A 19,464-nucleotide genomic window follows, 5' to 3' on the forward strand; every position below is an offset into this window, starting at 1 on the left:
TTTACTGGCTGTCCCTGACTGGGGACTGTAGCTGTGCAGTGAAGATCCCACATCACCACATTGCAGCCAGAGGGGTCTTCCTAAAACCAACCCCCTCTGTACTTGGGCCTCATGTGGCCGGTGTGGCCTGTTGCAAGTAGTGCATGTTATGGCTCAGCAGTGTTGCCCTCCACTAGTTCATCTTCAGGTGATAGCTAAATAAATTTACCGTTATTGCAGTGCTCCTTGTCATAAGCTTGTAATTTGGACCAGGGCAAGGAGTGGGGTGCAGAGGGTAGAGATTGGAGTACTAGCCTGAGCATAAACCAGAACTGCTTTCTCACTTTCTTAACTCTTGGCTTTTTGCCCCCCACCACTGCCAACAGTCAGGAACTAATACTGTGCCAGGCATTGAAAGATCTGGTTTTAAACTTTGATGACCAGGTAACCTTGGGTGCATCGCTGAACCTCTGCCTGGGAGTCATCCTCAGCTGTGACAGGAGGGACTGTTTGTTTTCTTTTTAAGCTCTTTTATCCTCTTGCACAGGCCTGGCTTTGTGTTAGCTGCCTCAGGCGCATGTACTGGCAGCAGGTGGTAATCTCAGCTTTAAGAGTGATTAAGGAGGGCTGGCCCTTGGCTTAGCGGTTAAGCGCGCGCGCTCCGCTGCTGGGGGCCCGGGTTCGGATCCTGGGCTCGTGCTGACGCGCCGGTTCTCTGGCCTTGCTGGGGCCGTGTCCCACATGCAGCGGCTGGAGGGATGTGCAGCTGTGACATACAGCTGTCTACTGGGGCTTTGGGGGGAAAAAAAATTTAAGAGTGATTAAGGAGATTGAGTAATGTGTCCATGACCACATTGCTTGTTAGTGGTGGTGGAACCACTTAAGTTTCCTTGCCTCACTTTTGTGTTCTCCCCTTTAAAAATTAACCCTTTTCCTTTCCTTTCAGCTTTATCATTTTGTGATTCTGTCATTTTTGTGGTATTAGAACTGCCTCCTGTGACCTAAATCATTTTATATAAAACACCATAAATTGCCTCAAAAAAAACCCCCACAAAGCTGTAGAGGTGTTAGCATACTTATCTTAGGTTTTAAATATATGTTTCTTTTTGTTTTTGTTTTTCTAATACTGTAGTGTTCTAAGAACGGAAGCATCTGGGCTGAATGGAATTTAGCATCAAAAAAAGTCCTCTTTCTGTTCAGAAAGTTGTAAAGTGCATAAAGATGAAGCAGACACCAGAAATCCTTGGCAATACAAATGGAAAGACTCAGAACTGTGAAGTGAATCGTGAATGTTCTGTATTCCTCAGCAAAGCCCAACTCTCTACCAGTCTACAGGAGGGGGTCATGCAGAAATTTAATGGCCACGATGCACTTCCCTTTATTCCAGCTGAGAAGTTGAAAGATCTAACTTCCCGTGTGTTTAATGGAGAACCCGGTGCTCACGATGCCAAATTGCGTTTTGAGTCCCAGGAAATGAAAGGAATTGGGACACCACCTAACACTACCCCTATCAAAAATGGCTCTCCTGAAATTAAGCTGAGAATCACCAAAACATACATGAATGGGAAACCTCTCTTTGAATCTTCCATTTGTGGTGATGGTGCTGCTACTGTGTCCCAGTCAGAAGAAAATGGACAGAAACCAGACAATAAGGCAAGAAGGAATAGGAAGAGAAGCATAAAATATGACTCCTTACTGGAGCAGGGCCTTGTGGAAGCAGCTCTGGTGTCCAAGATCTCGAGTCCCTCAGATAAAAAGGTATTTATGAGGAGTTCTGTCTGGGGCAGGGTAGAGTGCAGCAGCCAGTTCCAGTGAACAGAAGAACCATGTGAGGACACCTCCATGTGCTGGGTGGCGAGGGGAGGAGGTTGGGACAGGCTACCGTGTGTCTGCTCTCCAGGTCGCCCTGTCTGCACATGGCTGATGATGGAACCTTGGCTGTGGCTTGGGCCCCCAGCTCCACGATACCCTGATGTTCCTTCCTTTAGGCCTCACAGTGGCCTGCTGAGCCATTTGTGAAGCCTAGAGAGGTTAACTAAATGTTCAAGATTAAAATGGCTAAAAAGAGGTAAAACCAGTTTCTGAACCCAGTTCTGACCATTTCCAGAGCCCTTAACCTTCAGAATATCCTGTTTTCATGTATCCCCTCTCAAAAGACGTTCTTTAGCCTGAGTATGGTCAATGGAGGTTCATTGGGATCTAGCGTGGGACTTCTTTAATCTGTACCATCTAAGGAGTGGGAAGCAGAGCTGTGCTGTACAGAAGTGCTCCGGTCATCTTTCCCACATGGTTCACTGTCCACTTACCCATCTCTTCTACCGGGTGGTCCCACAGATTGTTGGTCTCATTAAGGATTGGGGCTGTGTCTTACATCTTCATGTTCTTGGTTCCCAGCACAAAGCCTGACACTTGAACACACATGAATGAGCGTTCACACATCAAAGGCTGGGGTGGAGAACCCTAACTTATGACGAAAGAACATGGTGCTTTATGTCACCATGTCTTAAAGTGACACTCAGGATGGCCCACCGCTTAAATGAGTATAAGCCATGTAAAACAGGCAAGGAAACTTGGCCTTGGTAGAAGGAACTAAGGAGGGTGCTACAGCCTCTCCTGTTCATTTAGGGGTAGACAAACAGGGTCTAGAAGCTGTCTGGTACTCCTTGGGCTTTAGTTGAAGCTCCAGGTCCACTTGCAGGAGTGGGGAGAGGGAACCTGAAACAATTTGGGTTGGTATCATCACCAAGGTTGGAATATTTAGTTTAAAATTATAGTTGAGTTTTATTTACAATTTCCTCAGATATGAGGGAAAACGGTCAAAATTTCCTTGAAACTGTTAAAATAATGAAGAATTTTGAGGTTTTGAAAAAATGTTTTTTGAGTCCTTAGGAGCTGTTTAGCTCTTTCTAATGTAATTATAATGGTGAATTTTTTAAAAGACCAGCTTGGTGATCTGGGCTGATTCAATGGTTTTTGAAGTGCCCATGGTTGTGGTGAACTTCACTCTTTCATGTCGAAGAGGCTGGTGCCTGTTATTCCTAGCTCTGCCATTTAGTTTTTTAAAAACTTGGAGAAGCCACCTAAATTTTGACTCTCTGTTTTTAGAGTGAGGATGATAATACTCATCCTCATGGGGTTGTCATGTGGCTTTAGATGACACAATAAATGTATAAGACTGGGATGCTGTGGAATAATCTGAGACCTATCAGTTTTTTTTTTTTTTTTTTGTGAGGAGGACCAGCCCTGAGCTAACATCCAATGCCAATCCTCCTCTTTTTTGCTGAGGAAGACCGGCCCCGGGCTAACATCATGCCCATCTTCCTCTACTTTATATGGGACACCTCCACAGCATGGCTTAACAAGCGGTGCATTGGTGCGCACCCGGGATCCGAACCTGCGAACCCCGGGCCGCCGCAGCGGAACGCGCGCACCCAACCGCTTGCGCCATGGGGCCGGCCCCAAGCTATCAGTTTTCGAAAGTGTGTAATGTGACAGCTCTGTGCCAGTCCGCACCATCATGCACACTGGTCTTTGTACCAGCCAGTGAGATTTCAAGGCTTTTATCCTTGGTTTACAAATAAGAAAACTGAGGGGGGCCAGCCTGGTGGCGCAAGCGGTTAAGTGCGCGCGCTCTGCTGCGGCGGCCCAGGGTTCGCCGGTTCAGATCCCGGGCGCGCACTGACACACCACTTGTTGGGCCATGCTGTGCCGGCATCCCATATAAAGTGGAGGAAGATGGGCATGGATGTTAGCCCAGGGCCAGTCTTCCTCAGCAAAAAAGAGGATTGGCAGATGTTAGCTCAGGGCCAATCTTCCTCACAAAAAAAAAAAAAAAGAAAGAAAGAAAAAGAAAACTGAGACCCAAAGAAGTTCAGCAATTTGCCCAAGTATGTGGAGCTCTTAGGGGGAGGCTCAGGAATTGACTTAGGAAGTAGTCAGGGGCCATGCTGACTGTGCTTGTCCCACTGGAGAGCAGAACAAAGAGTGGTATGGGCGGGAGATTGCTCTTGTCAGGTGTTTAGCCTCTGACTGATCTGTGTTCTAAGATGGAAGAAACTGAGCCTCAGAGAACCCCAGGACTCAGATCACAAGTGGTAGAGCTGAGACTCACTCCCAGTCCCTCCTAATGTCCTCGCCTTGCCACATTGGCTCCTTTCACATTGGATGATGCAGATGCTGCAGAGAACTGATAGACCCCTGGCTGAGGGGCGGGAGGGTCAGAGTATGGATTCGGGGTTCTGTGAGAATTCTTCTCTGACCAGGTACATAAAGCATCGTTAAAGACCATCCACTGGGCTAAAGAAATAGATTTATGTAGAGAACTTCATAATGTTGAGCACCTACTGTGTGCCAGGCTTTAGCTTTAGATATGCTGACCCTTTAGCTAAGGGCAAGAGATAATTTCCATAAAGTGATATCAGGGCTATCATCTAAAAAACAGTGAGGGGAAGCATGCTCCTTTTTTAGGAGTGTGTGTGTGTGTATGTGTGTGTGTGTTTTGAACCTCTAGCCTGGTTAATCCTTGGATAGAAGGCTGGATTTAGGGGTAGTTGTTGGATGTATTAGTATATGTCTTTTGTTGTTGTTCATTTTCAGATTCCAGCTAAGAAAGAGTCCTGTCCAAATACCAGCAGAGACAAAGACCACCTGTTGAAATACAATGTCGGCGATTTGGTGTGGTCCAAAGTGTCTGGTTACCCTTGGTGGCCATGCATGGTTTCTGCCGATCCACTCCTTCACAGCTATACCAAACTTAAAGGTATTGTGTTTTGGGGCTGTTTTTCTTTCTCTTCTGCACTTAATCTTTCTCATCTCCAAACTTCTTTCTTATTCTTCCTTAAACAGCTCTCCTGTGTTTTTTTTTTTTTTTCCCCTCCTTTTTTTTATTGTGTTAAAAAACACATAACATAAAATTTACCATCTTAGCCATTTTTAAGTGCACAGTTGAGTGGTGTTGAATACATTCACATTGCTGTGCAGCCATCACTACCGTCCATCCCCATAACTCATTTATCTTGTAAATCTGAAACTCAATACCTATTAAACACTAGCCTCAGTCTCCCCTCCCCCCAGCCCGTGGAAACCTGCATTCTGCTTTGCTTTCTGTAGTTTTGATTTGCATTTCCCTAATGATTAGTGATGTTGAGCATCTTTTCACGTTGCTTATTGGCCATTTGTGTATCTTCTTTGGAGAAATGTCTATTTGAGTCTTTTGCTCATATTTGAATCGGGTTTTTTTGTTGTGGAGTTTACTGTGGTTCATTTTTGCAGCTTTACCTAAACTTAATGATTGATTCAGATGTGACACATTGTCATTTCTTTTTATCTCCAACTCATATATGTACTTTATGTGATCGAATTAGTATTAAAGGAGAAGTGGTCTTTGCCTTGTATTGCTTTTCAGGTTTTATGATAAACATTTTATTGTTATTTAGATATACCATGATTGCATATTTCAGCATGATTTTCAGAAATAGTACTTTATACTAAGTTTGAGTTATAAAAATGTCCCAGTTTATTTTATTAGGCCCGTGGGAAGAAGGAAAAAGACTAGAAATGATCATCTTTGGTGTTATGAAACTTGGGAATATAAAACTGGTACATGGAACAGTTGAAGAACATATTAAGAATGTAATATAAAAACTCATGTTTTTCGAGGAAAAAAGCAAGAGATCAGATGGTTTTAAATTCTTCTGGAAAGTTCTTCAGGAGTAAAGTTTGAATTTAGTTTGAGGAAGGTGAGATGTGGTGAGTGGAGAGTTGGAACTGAGCCAGTTAGTGCTCCAGGAGACCTGAGTACCCTTCAGAAGTGGGGGCGACTAGAGCCGTGAGCTGGGCCAGGCAGCTGCTCTGGCCCAGTACTGCTGACCAGCCAGCCTTGTATGGCCTCTCAGCAGTATGTGAGTACATGTTCCCTCCTGGTCTTAGGCTGGAGGCCTGAGCTCTCACAGGAGCAGCATTGCTTCTCTCGCTACAGGTTTGGGTCCTGTCGGCTGGCCGTGGGAGCAGGTAGCTGCTGGGAGTGGGGTATGGTGGAGCCTCCCTGGCAAACAGAGACTTGAGAGGGGGTGGGTTCAGGATGAAGAAGACCTTGCTTGAGTCCTGAGTGCCCCTGCCTGAGTCCTGCCCAGGCCTCCTACCCCCGGGGGTGGTTGGACTCTGCCTCAAGGCTCAGGCATGGATGTGTGCTCCACAGGACTTGTGGTGGCTGGAGAAGAGCCTAGGAACTGGCTTCAGCTCTGACTGCATGGGGGAGGACCTTTGGCATCCTTAGCTTGCCAGAATCAGGGGAGTTCCATCCTTCGGGGACCCCAGGATACACCCTAGAGGCATCTAGACTTGGTCAGAGTATGAAAAAAAATACCAGTTGAGACAGAAGCTGGGCTGTCTCCCCTTTGGTTGGGAATAGGCCTTCATGCCTTGGCAGTCCAGGTGCAAACACACGATGTGTATGAGGTGTTGCTGGTTCCTTCCCAGCTCTCTAAAACTGGGCATGGTCCTCACATAGCTAATCAAAAGTAGAAGTCAGCGTGAGCTTCGTGCCTTCTGTGTCATTTGTCTGCATAGCACATCACAAGCAACTTCCTACTGATGCTTTTTTAGTGTCTTGGGATTTCTACTTTGTTTGTATGGAGCTCCTAGTATCTCAGACCTTTGTATCTGAAGGAGTCTTTTGAATGTCTTTTTGTTCCGGCTACCAGGGTTTATTACCTCAACTTTAATTTTATCACATCTTACCCCTAATTTAGAGTTAAATAATTCCTGTAGTCTACAACAGCCTCTCTGAATGACATTCAGATGCACTACCATTTTTATCCATCTCTCACTTCCTGTGTCTTTTATTCCTGGGCCCTTCACTCTAGTTAAGCACTTTTATTCTTTTGCTTAAGACGTTGCAGTATTATTCTCCAAGTTGAGGCATGGGCTCTGGAGTCAGCCTGCCAGAGTCCAACTCAGTTGGTTGATCTGGTAATGAACTACTTAATTTCTTTAAGCTTTAGTTTCCCCATGTATGAAAAAATGAGGCTGATGATAACACCACTTGTTTGGAAGGTCTTAGCACAGTGACTAGTGAGCACTCAGATGTTAGCAATTGTTGTCATCATCCTCTTTTTTGACTTTTAAAACTTGAATTTTTATTGTAACTACCTCCTCTCCCCTGGTCACCTGTAGGGCTCTTTCCTGAAAACATTCCTGTTTGACGAGTTATTTCCCTGCAGGATCTTAGTGTTTGCTCATTTAATTTTAATAATTTTGTACCCATTTTTAATGCCTTTATGTCACCACATATTCCCTCAGTTTTCACAACAATGCCAAGTGATTACACTTGCATTCTATCTTGGTTTTTTTTTGAAATATTTTATTTATTGTTTGCTCTTTTTTTTTTTTTTTGTGAGGAAGATCAGCCCTGAGCCAACATCCACGCCAATCCTCTTCCTGCTGAGGAAGACCGGCTCCGAGCCAACATCCATCGCCAATCCTCCTCCCTTTTTTCTCTTTCCCCAAAGCCCCAGTAGATAGTTGTATGTCATAGTTGCACATCATTCCAGCCGCTGTATGTGGGACGCAGCCTCAGCATGGCCGGAGAAGCGGTGCGTCGGTGCGCGCCCGGGATCCGAACCCGGGCCGCCAGTAGCGGAGTGCGTGCACCCAACTGCTGAGCCACGGGGCCGGCCCTCATTTGTTTTTTTATTTAAAAACCTTTCAAGCCCACCGTTCCAAGTGGGACAGTACAGTGGACACCCATCCACTCTCACCTAGATCTGTCAATCTTAAACATTTTGTTTTATCTGCTCCATCTCTTTCCTTCTCTATATAAACACACTCCCCTTCGCCAACTCATCTGAATGTAGGCTGTAGATGTCATGGCACTTCACCCCATGTCAGCAGGGATCTTATAAGAATAAGGACAGCTTCCTAACTGACCCAGCACCCCAACCACATTGAAGGAAACATTACATTAGTAACATCGTGCACAGTTACCATCCTTGCTCAGATTTCCCCAGTAATCTTCAGTGTTTTCCCGTACCTGCTTTTTGCTTCACTCTGGGATTGAACAGTCTGCCTGTGTTGCATTTGGTTGTCATGCCTGTCCAGGCTCCTGCAGTTTAGAACAGCACTCCCCACTCCTAGCTCCCTTCTTGACTGCTCTGGTCTCTCATGATCAGACTCAGGTCTGCATGGCCAGGCAGGAGCACCATGGAGGTGTTATTGTGGGAAGGGTCTCACACTTGGCCCTTTACTGAAGACTTTCTTGCACGAAGAAGGGGTGCAACCCCAACAGTGCTTCTCTAGGAATTGTTTTGGGGTGCAGGGGAGGGAGCCCTTGTAATCACAAGCAAATCACCTTTAGAAAACTGATAATGTGTGTTTGAAAAGCAATTCAGAAGGAAGACAGCTGGGGTGAAACACCCTCCAGCTGGAAGGAGATTCAGATGACTTTGGAAAAGAAAAGAGGTCAGAGGAACCTGGGAGAAGAACGTGGGGGTGACAGAAGGACATATGTACTAGTTGAATCGCGTCAGGAGCTCCTGGTGTCAGATGTCCCACATCCCAGTAGGTGGTGGCAAACAGAACTCTCCAGTGGAAAGGCACGGTCCCTTTTTGTCATTAATGAATGATCTGTGGCCATGCTTGGAGGCCAGGTTCCCTGATAGCCTTTCCCTGTGGTTTTAGTACTCCTTGATGATCTATTGGCTTATAAAATGGTAACTGTCCATTTTTATCAGGTTTTCTGTGTTTAATTAGCTGACAGTTTTCTGTGAAAGTAAGCTCCTTCCTAAAAATATTAGGTATGTATTACAGTCCTTTCTCTTCTTAATGTTCAGATTGTCCCAAATGTGGCCAGTGGGAGTCCGATTAAGTCCCTTTCAGCTGTGTCCTTTTTTTTTTTTTGCTGAGGAAGATCAGCCCTGAGCTAACCTCCATGCCAATCCTCCTCTTTTTTTGCTGAGAAAGATTGGCCTTGGGCTAACATCCGTGCCCATCTTCCTCCACTTTATATGGGACTCCGCCACAGCATGGCCTGACAAGTGGTACATCGGTGCGCACCCGGGATCCGAACCCAGGCTGCCAGCAGCGGAGCGTGCGCACTTAACCGCTATGCCATGGGGCTGGCCCCAGCTGTGTCCTTTTGACATGTCTCAATCAGCACTTCCTTACATGTGGCCCAACAAGATGTTCCAGGCTCATTTTGTTTGCCTCAGTCTTGGAATTGGCCATTGCTTGGAGGGTCGTTTTAGTAGAGAATGGTATGTAGAAGCCCAGATCCTGGGCACTGGTTGTATCATTGCAATGGGAGAGAATCTACCAGAGCTGTGTGAAGTAGGTCTCCAGGCAGTGCTGAGACCTGGCTCCGAGTGGAGCTGTTGGGTCCATTTATGATTCCCCAACACTTGGCATGCAGCGCCCCCATGGTGGGTGTAAGATGGCGAGTGATGGGCATGCTTTGGGGGTTTAGGTATCCTTGTTGGGGAAGGACAGGGACATTCAGAAAGGATGGCTTCTGGCGTGGAGCTGGCTGAGCATGGGGTCTTGTGAAGCAGGCACTTTTTTTCCCTGTAAGATGGAACTCCCTCACCCTACCCCCTATTCCCACCCCAAATTTTCTTTCTTTCTTTTTGTGTGTGTGTACTTCTTTTTATTTATCATGCTTGGGATTTACAGACATGCTTGAATCTGGATCTTGGTAATGCACTTAAATTTTCAAAATAGAAGTATAATATACAGGCAGAAGAGAACACAACTTATAAGCTGCGGCTCAATCTAGATTCCTTTGAAAGTTCAAATTTCCTTTGAAAATCTAAGTTAATGAAAGTCTTTTTCTTTTTTTTTTGGTGAGGAAGATTGGCCCTGAGCTAACATCTATTACCAATCTTCCTCTTGTTGTTTGAGGAAGATTGTCCGTGAGCTAACACCTGTGCCAGTCTTCCTCTATTTTTGTATGTGGGACACTGCCACAGTATGGCTTGACGAGCTGTTTGTAGGTCCGTGCCCTGGATCCGAACCCACAAACCTTGGGCCACCTAAGCAGAATGCATGAACTTAACCACTACGCCACTGGACCAGCCCCAATGAAAGTCTTAATAGCATTTTTGTAATATATAGCAGCAGAACTTGTCTGGGATGCTGCCTACCAGGGCTTCTAGATGGACTAGCAGCTTTGAGGCCTGACCGTTTAAGTTGGAAACAGAAGATAAATGTATGTTTCAGATATTATACTATGAAGAAAACTGGATTCTGTTGCATCTGGGAGCTTCACCATCTCCCTAGCACACCTGGATCCTACTAGTCTTCTCTTTAGATAACTAGGGTCTGGAATCAAGTAATTTTCTGTTGTGGAGATTTTTGTTGTCACTTTTTCTGTGTTATGGAAGGGAACCCTCATTGCTTTATTTCTAAATTCCAGTATTTTCTAAAAATATTCAGATAATCTGGCTTTCTCATGTCTCGGGTTATTTTGTAGTATCATCTCATTACTGTTTTTTTTCTTTTTTGCTTGTTCTATCAGCTAAGAGAGGTGTGTTAAAATCTCTGTGATAGTGGATGTGCCTTTTTCTACTTACAGTTTTATCAGTTTCTGTGTTACCTATTTTGGGGTTCTGGTGCCCGCCAGGGACTGAACCTGGAAACTCAGGCATAATGATGCTTGTCCTTTGTTTCCCATGGAACTCTGTGGTCTCATGTCCTTGTGACTTTGTTCCTGTGCTCTGTTCTTGCTTCTGTAGACACTTGGCTTTATCTACTTTTTTATTGCTTCTTTTCCACCCTAGAGCTTCAGCTCTGGGCAGCCTTGTCTCTTTGTGGGGTCGGTCCATTCTGCATGCATGAATGGCTGCTTGTCAACTCAAAGGCTTCACAAAATCTGGAGAGAAACTCTGGCTCGATCTAGCCCAGAGGGTCAGGAGCCACCTTGAGTCTAATGGGCCATAATGGGGAGGAAAGGAACATAGTGCAAAATTAGGTACCTGGGCTCTTGGCGGAGGCCAGGTTCTCTTAGAAGGGGGTGTGGGTCGAGGAGTCAATGACAAATATATTCATACCAACTGTGATTAATGAACATCAGAAATCAGCCAGGAAGAAAGGAAGGATTACTAATAAGTGGTGCTGGGACAACTGGTTAATTATGTGGTAAAATAAAACAATGAGGTATTCATCCTCAACTTGGACCAAAATAAAATTTATATGGATTAAAGAAACCCATGAAAATAGGAGAAAATTGGGTTACACTGTTAGCAAATTTCTAGGCAGGAAAGAACTTAAAAAATGTTACATTTATTTTACAGATTGGAGATTAGACTATAGTATTCTTCCCTGCTTTTTTTCCACCTGACATGTAAGGAGGATTTTTCTGTGTCATTAACTATTTATAAAAAATAAGTTCATATTATTTCATCATATGTACTGTAACATATTTTCTTTATTATACAAATGCTGTGACATATATCTATATTGATTTTCATGACCAAGGAAAGTTCTTTCAAAGTATTAAAGTAATGGAAAAAGTCACAAATCCTATGACCTATTTTTGAATCTTAGCTGTTTTAAAATCAAAGAAGTATACATACTTATAAACAAGTCAAATTGTACTGAGAGGTTAATAGTGAAAAATAGTCTCCTCCCCTCCCCAGAGGTAATTATAGTAGGCCCTCCTTATCCAAAGTTTCACTTTGCACAGTGTGATTTCAGTTATCAGTGGTCAACTGTGATCCAAAAATATTAAATGGAAAATTCCGGAAACAAACAATTGACAAGTTTTAAATTGCGCACCTTTCAGGGTTGGGTGGTGAAATCTCACTCAGTGCTGCCCTGGGCGTCCAGTGGATCCATGCTGTATATGCTACCTGCCTGTTAGTCATTTAGTAGCCTTCTCAGTTACCGTGTTGACTGTTGCTGTATCGCAGTGCTTGTGTTCAAGTAACCCTTATCCTACTTAATAATGGCCCAAAGGGCAAGAGTAGTGATACTGGCGATTTGGATATGCCGAAGAGAAGCGGTAAAGTGTTTCCTTTAAGTGAAAAGGTGAAAGTTCTTGACTTAATAAGGAAAGAAAAAAAACTGTATGCTGAGGTTGCTAAGATCTTTGGTAACTTTTGTTACAGTATATTGTTATAATTGTTCTATTTTATTATTAGTTATTGTTGTTAATCTCTTACTGTGCCTAATTTATAAATTAAACTTTATCATAGGTATATATGTATAGAAAAAACATAGTGGACATAGGGTTTGGTACTATCCACTTTTTCAGGCATCCACTGGGGGTTCTTGGAACATATCCACCCACAGATATGGGGGCACTACTGTATTTTTAACTCTTTCAACATTTTCTTCTAGTTTTTTTTGTGTGTGTGAGGAAGATCAGCCCCGAGCTAACATCTGTTGCCGATCTTCCTCTTTTTTGCTGAGGAAGATTGGCCCAGGGCTAATCTCCGTACCCATCTTCCTCTATTTTATATGGGACGCCGCCACAGCGTGGCTTGACAAGTGGTGCGTCGGTGCACGCCCGGGATCCCAACCTGCAAACCCAGGCCGCCAAAGCAGAGTGCGCACACTTAACCACTTGTGCCGCCGGGCCAGCCCCCATTTTCTTCTAGTTTTAACTACTATTTTTTGATTTATCATTTAGATGTTTTCTGCTGACTTTTTATTATGAAAAATTATTGATCTCTTCAATCATTTCCTTTTCTTCCCCTCTCACCCTCCCCATATAATTAACTCACTGTTTTTATTACATCAAACGTAAGTGTTTACATAATTTTGACTATGTACATATCATACAGTGAAAAACCAAGTTGTATTCTGTAATTGCATTTTCTTTCTTGTACAACTTTTTTTTTCCCCGGGAGTTAATTATTGCCTTTCTTTTTAAATCATATACTTTGCTGTTCATAAAGCCTTAATTTTTTTCAAGTATTCATTTCTCTGTCCTTAAAACTCATCCTATTATATAGTTAGTTTCTCCTATTGGGGAAAAAAATGAAAAGCTGTGTTTGATTCCCATTTTCCTATTCTACTCCTTTGATCTCATCTCTTAACCCTCTCTCTTTGCTGCCCAGATTTTTTTTCAGTGTGGAAGAATCCTTTTCTCTCATCTTTTCTTCCCCTGGAGCTCTCTTCTAGAATCTTCCTTTTTCCTGCTTCAGTCTGTATTGCTGATACTCTTAACCTTTTGCATAACAATAATCTTAGATTTCCTTTAAGGCTCTTTCCTGAGTTACATAATTGTGTGTTGTGGTTCCATACTGTGCTCTTTCTTGATCAGTTTTCCTTTTTTGCTGGAGTACATTTTTGGCATCCTAAGAAAGTGTGTATGGGAGGTAAATTTGAGTCCCTGTAGTTTGGAGGATGCTCCTTCTCTATCCTCACACTTGATTGGTGGTTTGGCTGGGTATAGAATTTTATGTTGAAAATAGTAATTCTCAGAATTTTGAATATATTACTTCATTTCCTTCCAGCATTTCCTTCTTTGAATGTCCTACTTCATTTCCTTTCAGAGTTGCCCTTGAAGTACTCTGTCATTCTCTTTCTCGTTCCATTAACATGGAAGTTGTCCTCTTCCCTTCCCCCAGCAGCTTGCATGTCTCAAAGATGTGCCCTGGTGTGGGTGTTGGATGAGGCACTTAGGGGTGTTTTAGTTCTGAGACATGTTCCTGTGTTGCTAATTCTTGGATGAGTTTCTCTGTTTCTCTCTAGAAGACCAGTTATTTGGGTATTGTACCTCCTGGATTAATCCTATAGATTTCTTAATGGGAGTAGATGCTTTGCATCTTAATCTTTTTCTTCTTTCTGGGAGATTTCTTAAATTACCCTCCAAGCTTTCTCATTGAACTTTATTTTCATAATTGTATTTTAAAATTTCTAATAGCGCTTTCTTTTTCTTTGTCGAGTGTCATCTCTTCCTGGTATTGTGTCCATGGCCCTCCAGAGACTGTTTATTTCTGTGTATTTTGGAATTGTTCATGCTAGAGACTTCCCTGGGTCCGGGGGTCCTTGGTCCTGGGCTTACGTTTGAGAGGGCAGCACACAGAGCTGCCTGTAGCCCAGTTGTGGGGAGACTGAGAGCTTATTTAAGAGTCTGGCTGGCCATTGGCCACTTAGTTGGGGGAATCTTCAAAAGCCTCAGTGAAGAGGTTTTTCCTCTGGGGTGTGTCAGTTCTCTAGGAAGTGTTCTTTGATTTCTCGTGGCCAGCGTTCTGTAAGAGGGAACAGGGACTGGTAATTCCCTGGTGGACATCTCCCTTTCTCCCCTACTTGGCACAGAGATCTGATCTTGTAACCAGCTTACTTGTTTTCAGCCTCACTCCACCTCAGCCGAATCTGGTACCCCCTCTCTTGGGTTTTGGGACCAAGTATCTCTTTCCTCACCCAGGTCCCTTCTGGCTGCACTATAGGATGTGGCTTCTTCTTTTCTGCTAAGAGTAACAGCAGTAGACATCTGAGGGGATACTCTGTGGCCTCATGCCTGCCCTTGGAGGCGTGGAGGTCATCGGTCTCCTTATTCCCCCTCTGAGCACTGTTAGTGAGTGGCCAGCCTAAGGCTGACCAGCTGGTAGGTAGTGGGGCTGGGATTTGAACCCAGGCTATCTGACACCCCTCTGTGTCCCTTCGCTGCTGCCTGGTCCCCTCTTTGTTGAATGGCCTTTTTGCTGATGTCCTCTCTTGTGTTATCTGTTTATCTTTTTACATGGATCTTGGAAGGGAGAAGATAAAGGAGTGTGTTTAGTCAGCTTTCTTTCCCAGTCAGTTTTGAACCTTGTCTGAGTCTATCGTAAATGCGTTTCCCTCATTGGCAAGGAGCATGGTGGGGATAAAAAGAGTAGGATTTGTTCTGAGGTTGACGGATGCAAACAGCACCAAGTAAAACAATTTCAAAGCAGCTCCCAACTTCATATCAGTAATTATTGATAGATTTGCCTGATTTCATCCCAAATTCTAACTTTCAAGTTCTAACATTTTATTTTAAAAACTAGGTCAGAAAAAGAGTGCACGCCAGTATCACGTACAGTTCTTTGGTGATGCCCCAGAAAGAGCTTGGATATTTGAGAAGAGCCTTGTAGCTTTTGAAGGAGAAGGACAGTTTGAAAAATTATGCCAGGAAAGTGCCAAGCAGGCACCCACGAAAGCTGAGAAAATTAAGGTGATAGATGTTCCTTAAGTACAATTTTAGACCAAAACTTTTATTTTCATTCTTATTATTTATCTTGTTTTGAACTTTTGGTTCTTGAAATACTGTAATGGCTTCTATGTCTGTCATTGTTTATTTGTGCCCAAGTATGCTGTGTTATAAAATATGACAAGTTTCTTTAGAGACACAATTGATTCTTTTTACTCGTTTGATAACTCCCAGAGATAATTTGTTTTATAATTTTTATTTTCCTTTATATATATAAATATATGTAATATTATATATAATATATATCATATATTAGTATATATATATTACATTAGTTAAATGTGATTGGAATTGATTTTTAGTTTAAAGAAACAGTAGAGTTATTATATTGGGCTGAATTCTGTCTGAAACCTTCAAGTTAATTGGTTATTATAGGTTTTGATTTCTAAATTTATCTGAAATTCTGAAAGTATCCTTCTTTAAAGTGGGTTAACTTTTATGTTTGTATAATGAAATTTACAGTGTCTTATGTTTTTCTTTTTAGCTGTTGAAACCGATTTCAGGGAAATTGAGGGCCCAGTGGGAAATGGGCATCATTCAAGCAGAAGAAGCTGCAAGCATGTCAGTGGAGGAGCGGAAAGCGAAGTTCACCTTCCTCTATGTGGGGGACCAGCTTCGTCTCAACCCTCATGTAGCTAAGGAGGCAGGCATTGCTGTGGAGTCTCCAGGAGAAATGGTGGAATCCTCAGGAGTCATTGAAGAAGCTGCTTATACCCTCAAGTCCATGAGAGAAGAGGGCATTCCCATCAAGAGGAGGCGGAGAGCCAAGCTGCTTAGCTCTGCTGAAAACCAAGAAAGTGACCCCGGGACAGTAAAGACTACTCCCCAAAAGACAGCAGAGGCTGACCCCAAGAGAGGAGTAGGATCTCCTTCTGGGAGGAAGAAGGCCACAGCCTCCACTCCGCGGAGCAGGAAGGGAGATGCAGCATCCCAGTTTTTGGTCTTCTGTCAAAAGCACAGGGACGAGGTCGGTACTGTGATGGCTTCTAAGTTGTTTTGTTTTCATTCAGGGGAGTTTCTGAATTTGAGGAACATCCCTTCAGTGCAGAATCATCTGTTTCTCAGCATTATCCGCACAGGTTTTAGTGAGCCTTCTGTAGATTTTAGATCTAAGTAAGTATTGTTAGGGAACAGTCATTTTAGCCCTTGGGGGCAACGATACTTGCCTTTGCACTCTGGGTTACTAAAATGTTCCTCTCAGTGCGGATGAGAAGACACCACGGACAGTGGGAAGTGGATTTCAATGGGCTCCCTTTGCTGGAAGCTCGCCTTATCCTTAACATCTGGCCTTGGGTTAGCATCTTCTCCAGGAGGCTGTTCTGAAGCTACCAGTATGGGGTGTACCTATTTACAAAACCTCATGTATCCACTAGCACTGAATATATTGAGCACTCATTTCTGTGATATTTAAAAAGACAGTAATATATTAATGATTAAAACATTTGAATAATTTTCTTAATCGTTGTTGTAGAATACACAATCTGTTAGTACATCATAAAGGCTTGATTCCATTGTGAAGAACTGAAGGGATTAGGCCCCTATTTTTGGTTACATTCACTATTACGTGAAGTGAGTGGGTTGGTAGGGCTTTTCTCAAGAGTGCTACGGTGGTATGATGTTAGAAAATCTATTATTGTGATTCACTATGTCGCAGATTAAATGATCATCTCAGGGCCGGCCCCGTGGCGTAGCAGTTAAGTGTACGTGCTCTGCTGCTGGCGGCCCAGGTTCGGATCCTGGGCACGCACCGATGCACTGCTTGTCAGGCCATGCTGTGGCAGTGTCCCACATAAAGTGGAGGAAGATGGGCACGGATGTTAGCTCAGGGTCAGTCTTCCTCAACAGAAAGAGGAGGATTGGCATGGATGTTAGTTCAGGGCTGATCTTCCTCACCAAAAAAAAAAAAAAAGATCATCTCAATAGATGGAGAAAAGGCATTTGATAAAATTCATTGCTCTTTGATACAAAGTTAACAAGCCAGTGTTAAAAGGGAACGTCCTTAATCTGTTGAATGGTATCTATCAGAAACTTTCAGCAAGCATCATACTTAATGAAACTTTAGAAGAATTCTCTTTAAAATCATGAACAAGACAGGATGCCTTTCTGTCACCACTTATATTAAATGTTGTAGTGAAAATACTAGCCAGTATAATAAGATAAGAAAAAGAAATAAAAAAAGCATAATTGTAAAGGAAGAAATAAAGCTGTAGTTGTTTGCAGAGGTCTATGTAGAAAACTCAAGATAATCTACAGAAAATCTTCAGACTCAATAAGAGTCACCAGGATTGGCGGATATAAGATCAGTATACAAGAGCAGCAACAAAAAGGAAAGATAGTATTAAAGATATCATTTATGATAGCAACAGAAATACAAGGTATCAAGGAATAAATATAACAAAATATGTATAACTTTGGAGAAAAATAACTTGGATATTTTAGCACACCTAAATAAATAGAAATATTATATTCACATATAGGAGGGTTCAGTATTCGGAAGTTGAAGTTGTCAATTTCCCCTATGTTAACTATCAATTTAGTATAATTCTAATAAAATTCTCAACGGGAATTTCTTTGCACTTTTTGAGTGGTTGCTAACATAGCCACATTTGAAGAGAAGCTGGGCCTGAAGACTTGCCCTACCACATAGGACATTCTGTTGTGGAAAACAGTGACATTTGTGCCAGGGACATTCAGGGCAGTGATACTGCCCAGAACAGAGACCGGAAGCAGACTCTCAAGTGTGTGGAAACAGACGGGAAAGGCCTGCAGGCCAGCTGGGCGGGCTGGCTGCTCAGGACAGGCACTGGGACCACACTAGCGATTTCAGAACTCAGCTACTGCTGAGAAGAACTTTGTGGCTCTGGGAGAGGGGAGCATTTCTTAAGCCAAACTGATCACAGACCGTAAAGGAACTATGTTAAATGAAAATTTATGTACCAAGGACACCATGAACAAAATGAAAGGACGAGCTATGTGTACAGAGCTCAAACAATTCCAAAGGAAAAAAGGGGAAGGCTATGAAAATGACCATTTACAGGAGAGCCTGGATGGCCAACGAGTCCATGAAGAGATGCTGCTCAACCTCACCAGCAGCCAGGGAACTGTGCGCCACAATCACAATGAGGTAGTACTTCACAGCCACCAGGTGAGCAGATACAACCCCAGTGCCTCAGGGGTTAAGAAGATGAGCTGCGGTGGGAATCCCCATCCAGGGCTGCTGGAAGATCATGTCTTACACCTGGTTTCAAGAGAAATTTGGCAATATCTAGTGAAATTGAAGATGCGAGTTCTTTTTTTTTTTTTAATTGTGAAATTTTTGTTGTACATTATTGTTTATCAGTCACCGTATAAGTGCATCCCTCCACCTCTTGTGCCCACCCCCCACCCCGCTAGCCCCTGGTAACCACCAAACACTTCTATCTGTCTGTGTGTTGGTTTATCTTGCACATATGAGTGAAATCATGCACTGTTTGTCTTTCTCTGGCTTATTTCACTTAACATAATACCCTCCAGGTCCATCCATGTTGTTGCAAATGGGACGATTTTATCTTTTTTTATGGCTGTGTAGTATTCCATGGTGTATATATATATATATATATATATATATATATATATATACACCACATCTTCTTTATCCGGTCACCAGTCAAGGGACACTTGGGTGGCTTCCATGTCTTGGCTGTAGTGAATAATGCTAAGATGCGTGCATTCTTTTTGTCTTATAATTTCACTCCTAGATATTTACCCTAGAGAAATTTTGCCCTTGCACCCAAGGAGACAGCACAGTGTTCAAAACTGTAAAAAGTTATTAAATGAATGACAATCTGCTATATGTTCCTGCACCATAACCCTAGATAGCAATTAAAGTGAACTCACTGGATGTCCAAGAGGAAAGCAAGTTGCTGAAGGATATGCAGATCCTATTACTTATATAAAGTTTGAAAAGTGCAACATACCCACTATTTAGTTTTACCTTCCTGTCTACCTACATCCATCCAAAAGAGTGAATGTGTAGCTGTGAAGGTACATACCTCTGTCCAGGAGCTTTGAGGTCTGCCCAGGGAGGTGTTGACACCTGGTGGAGGAGCTGAGGCCACTGTTGGATTTAAAATGGTACAGAGCACTGAGCAGTGTGGACAGTTACTGCATTGGGCCTGCTGTGGGTGAGAGCGCGAGTGGTAAGCTCTGAGTGTACACCACCTGTGTTTGACAGCTGGACTCCCATCACGCCTGGTAAGGAGCTGCATGCTCTCAGACTTTGGAAGCAGGGCAAGGCTATGACAGATGAGGACTGCCCAGCCAGCCACACTCTG

At 43.2% G+C, this 19,464-nt stretch overlaps 1 protein-coding gene across 10 annotated transcripts in view; it reads left to right on the top strand.

The window, feature by feature from the left end:
* The window catches only part of NSD2 (nuclear receptor binding SET domain protein 2), an 88,995-nt gene that overhangs the window by 20,906 nt on the left and 48,625 nt on the right, over positions 1–19,464 (top strand). For all 10 annotated transcript variants that reach the window (XM_087434796.1, XM_087434803.1, XM_087434801.1 and 7 more), the window contains 4 exons: positions 1,112–1,737; positions 4,576–4,738; positions 14,949–15,115; positions 15,636–16,118. In XM_087434796.1, coding sequence (XP_087290922.1) covers positions 1,141–1,737; positions 4,576–4,738; positions 14,949–15,115; positions 15,636–16,118 — 1,410 coding nt within the window. In that variant the 5' untranslated portion in view covers positions 1,112–1,140. The remainder of the gene's footprint in view (positions 1–1,111; positions 1,738–4,575; positions 4,739–14,948; positions 15,116–15,635; positions 16,119–19,464) is intronic.

This window comes from Ceratotherium simum, chromosome 8 (assembly GCF_057802395.1).
Source record: "Ceratotherium simum simum isolate JZ-2026a chromosome 8, ASM5780239v1, whole genome shotgun sequence".
Taxonomy (NCBI): Eukaryota; Metazoa; Chordata; class Mammalia; order Perissodactyla; family Rhinocerotidae; genus Ceratotherium; species Ceratotherium simum.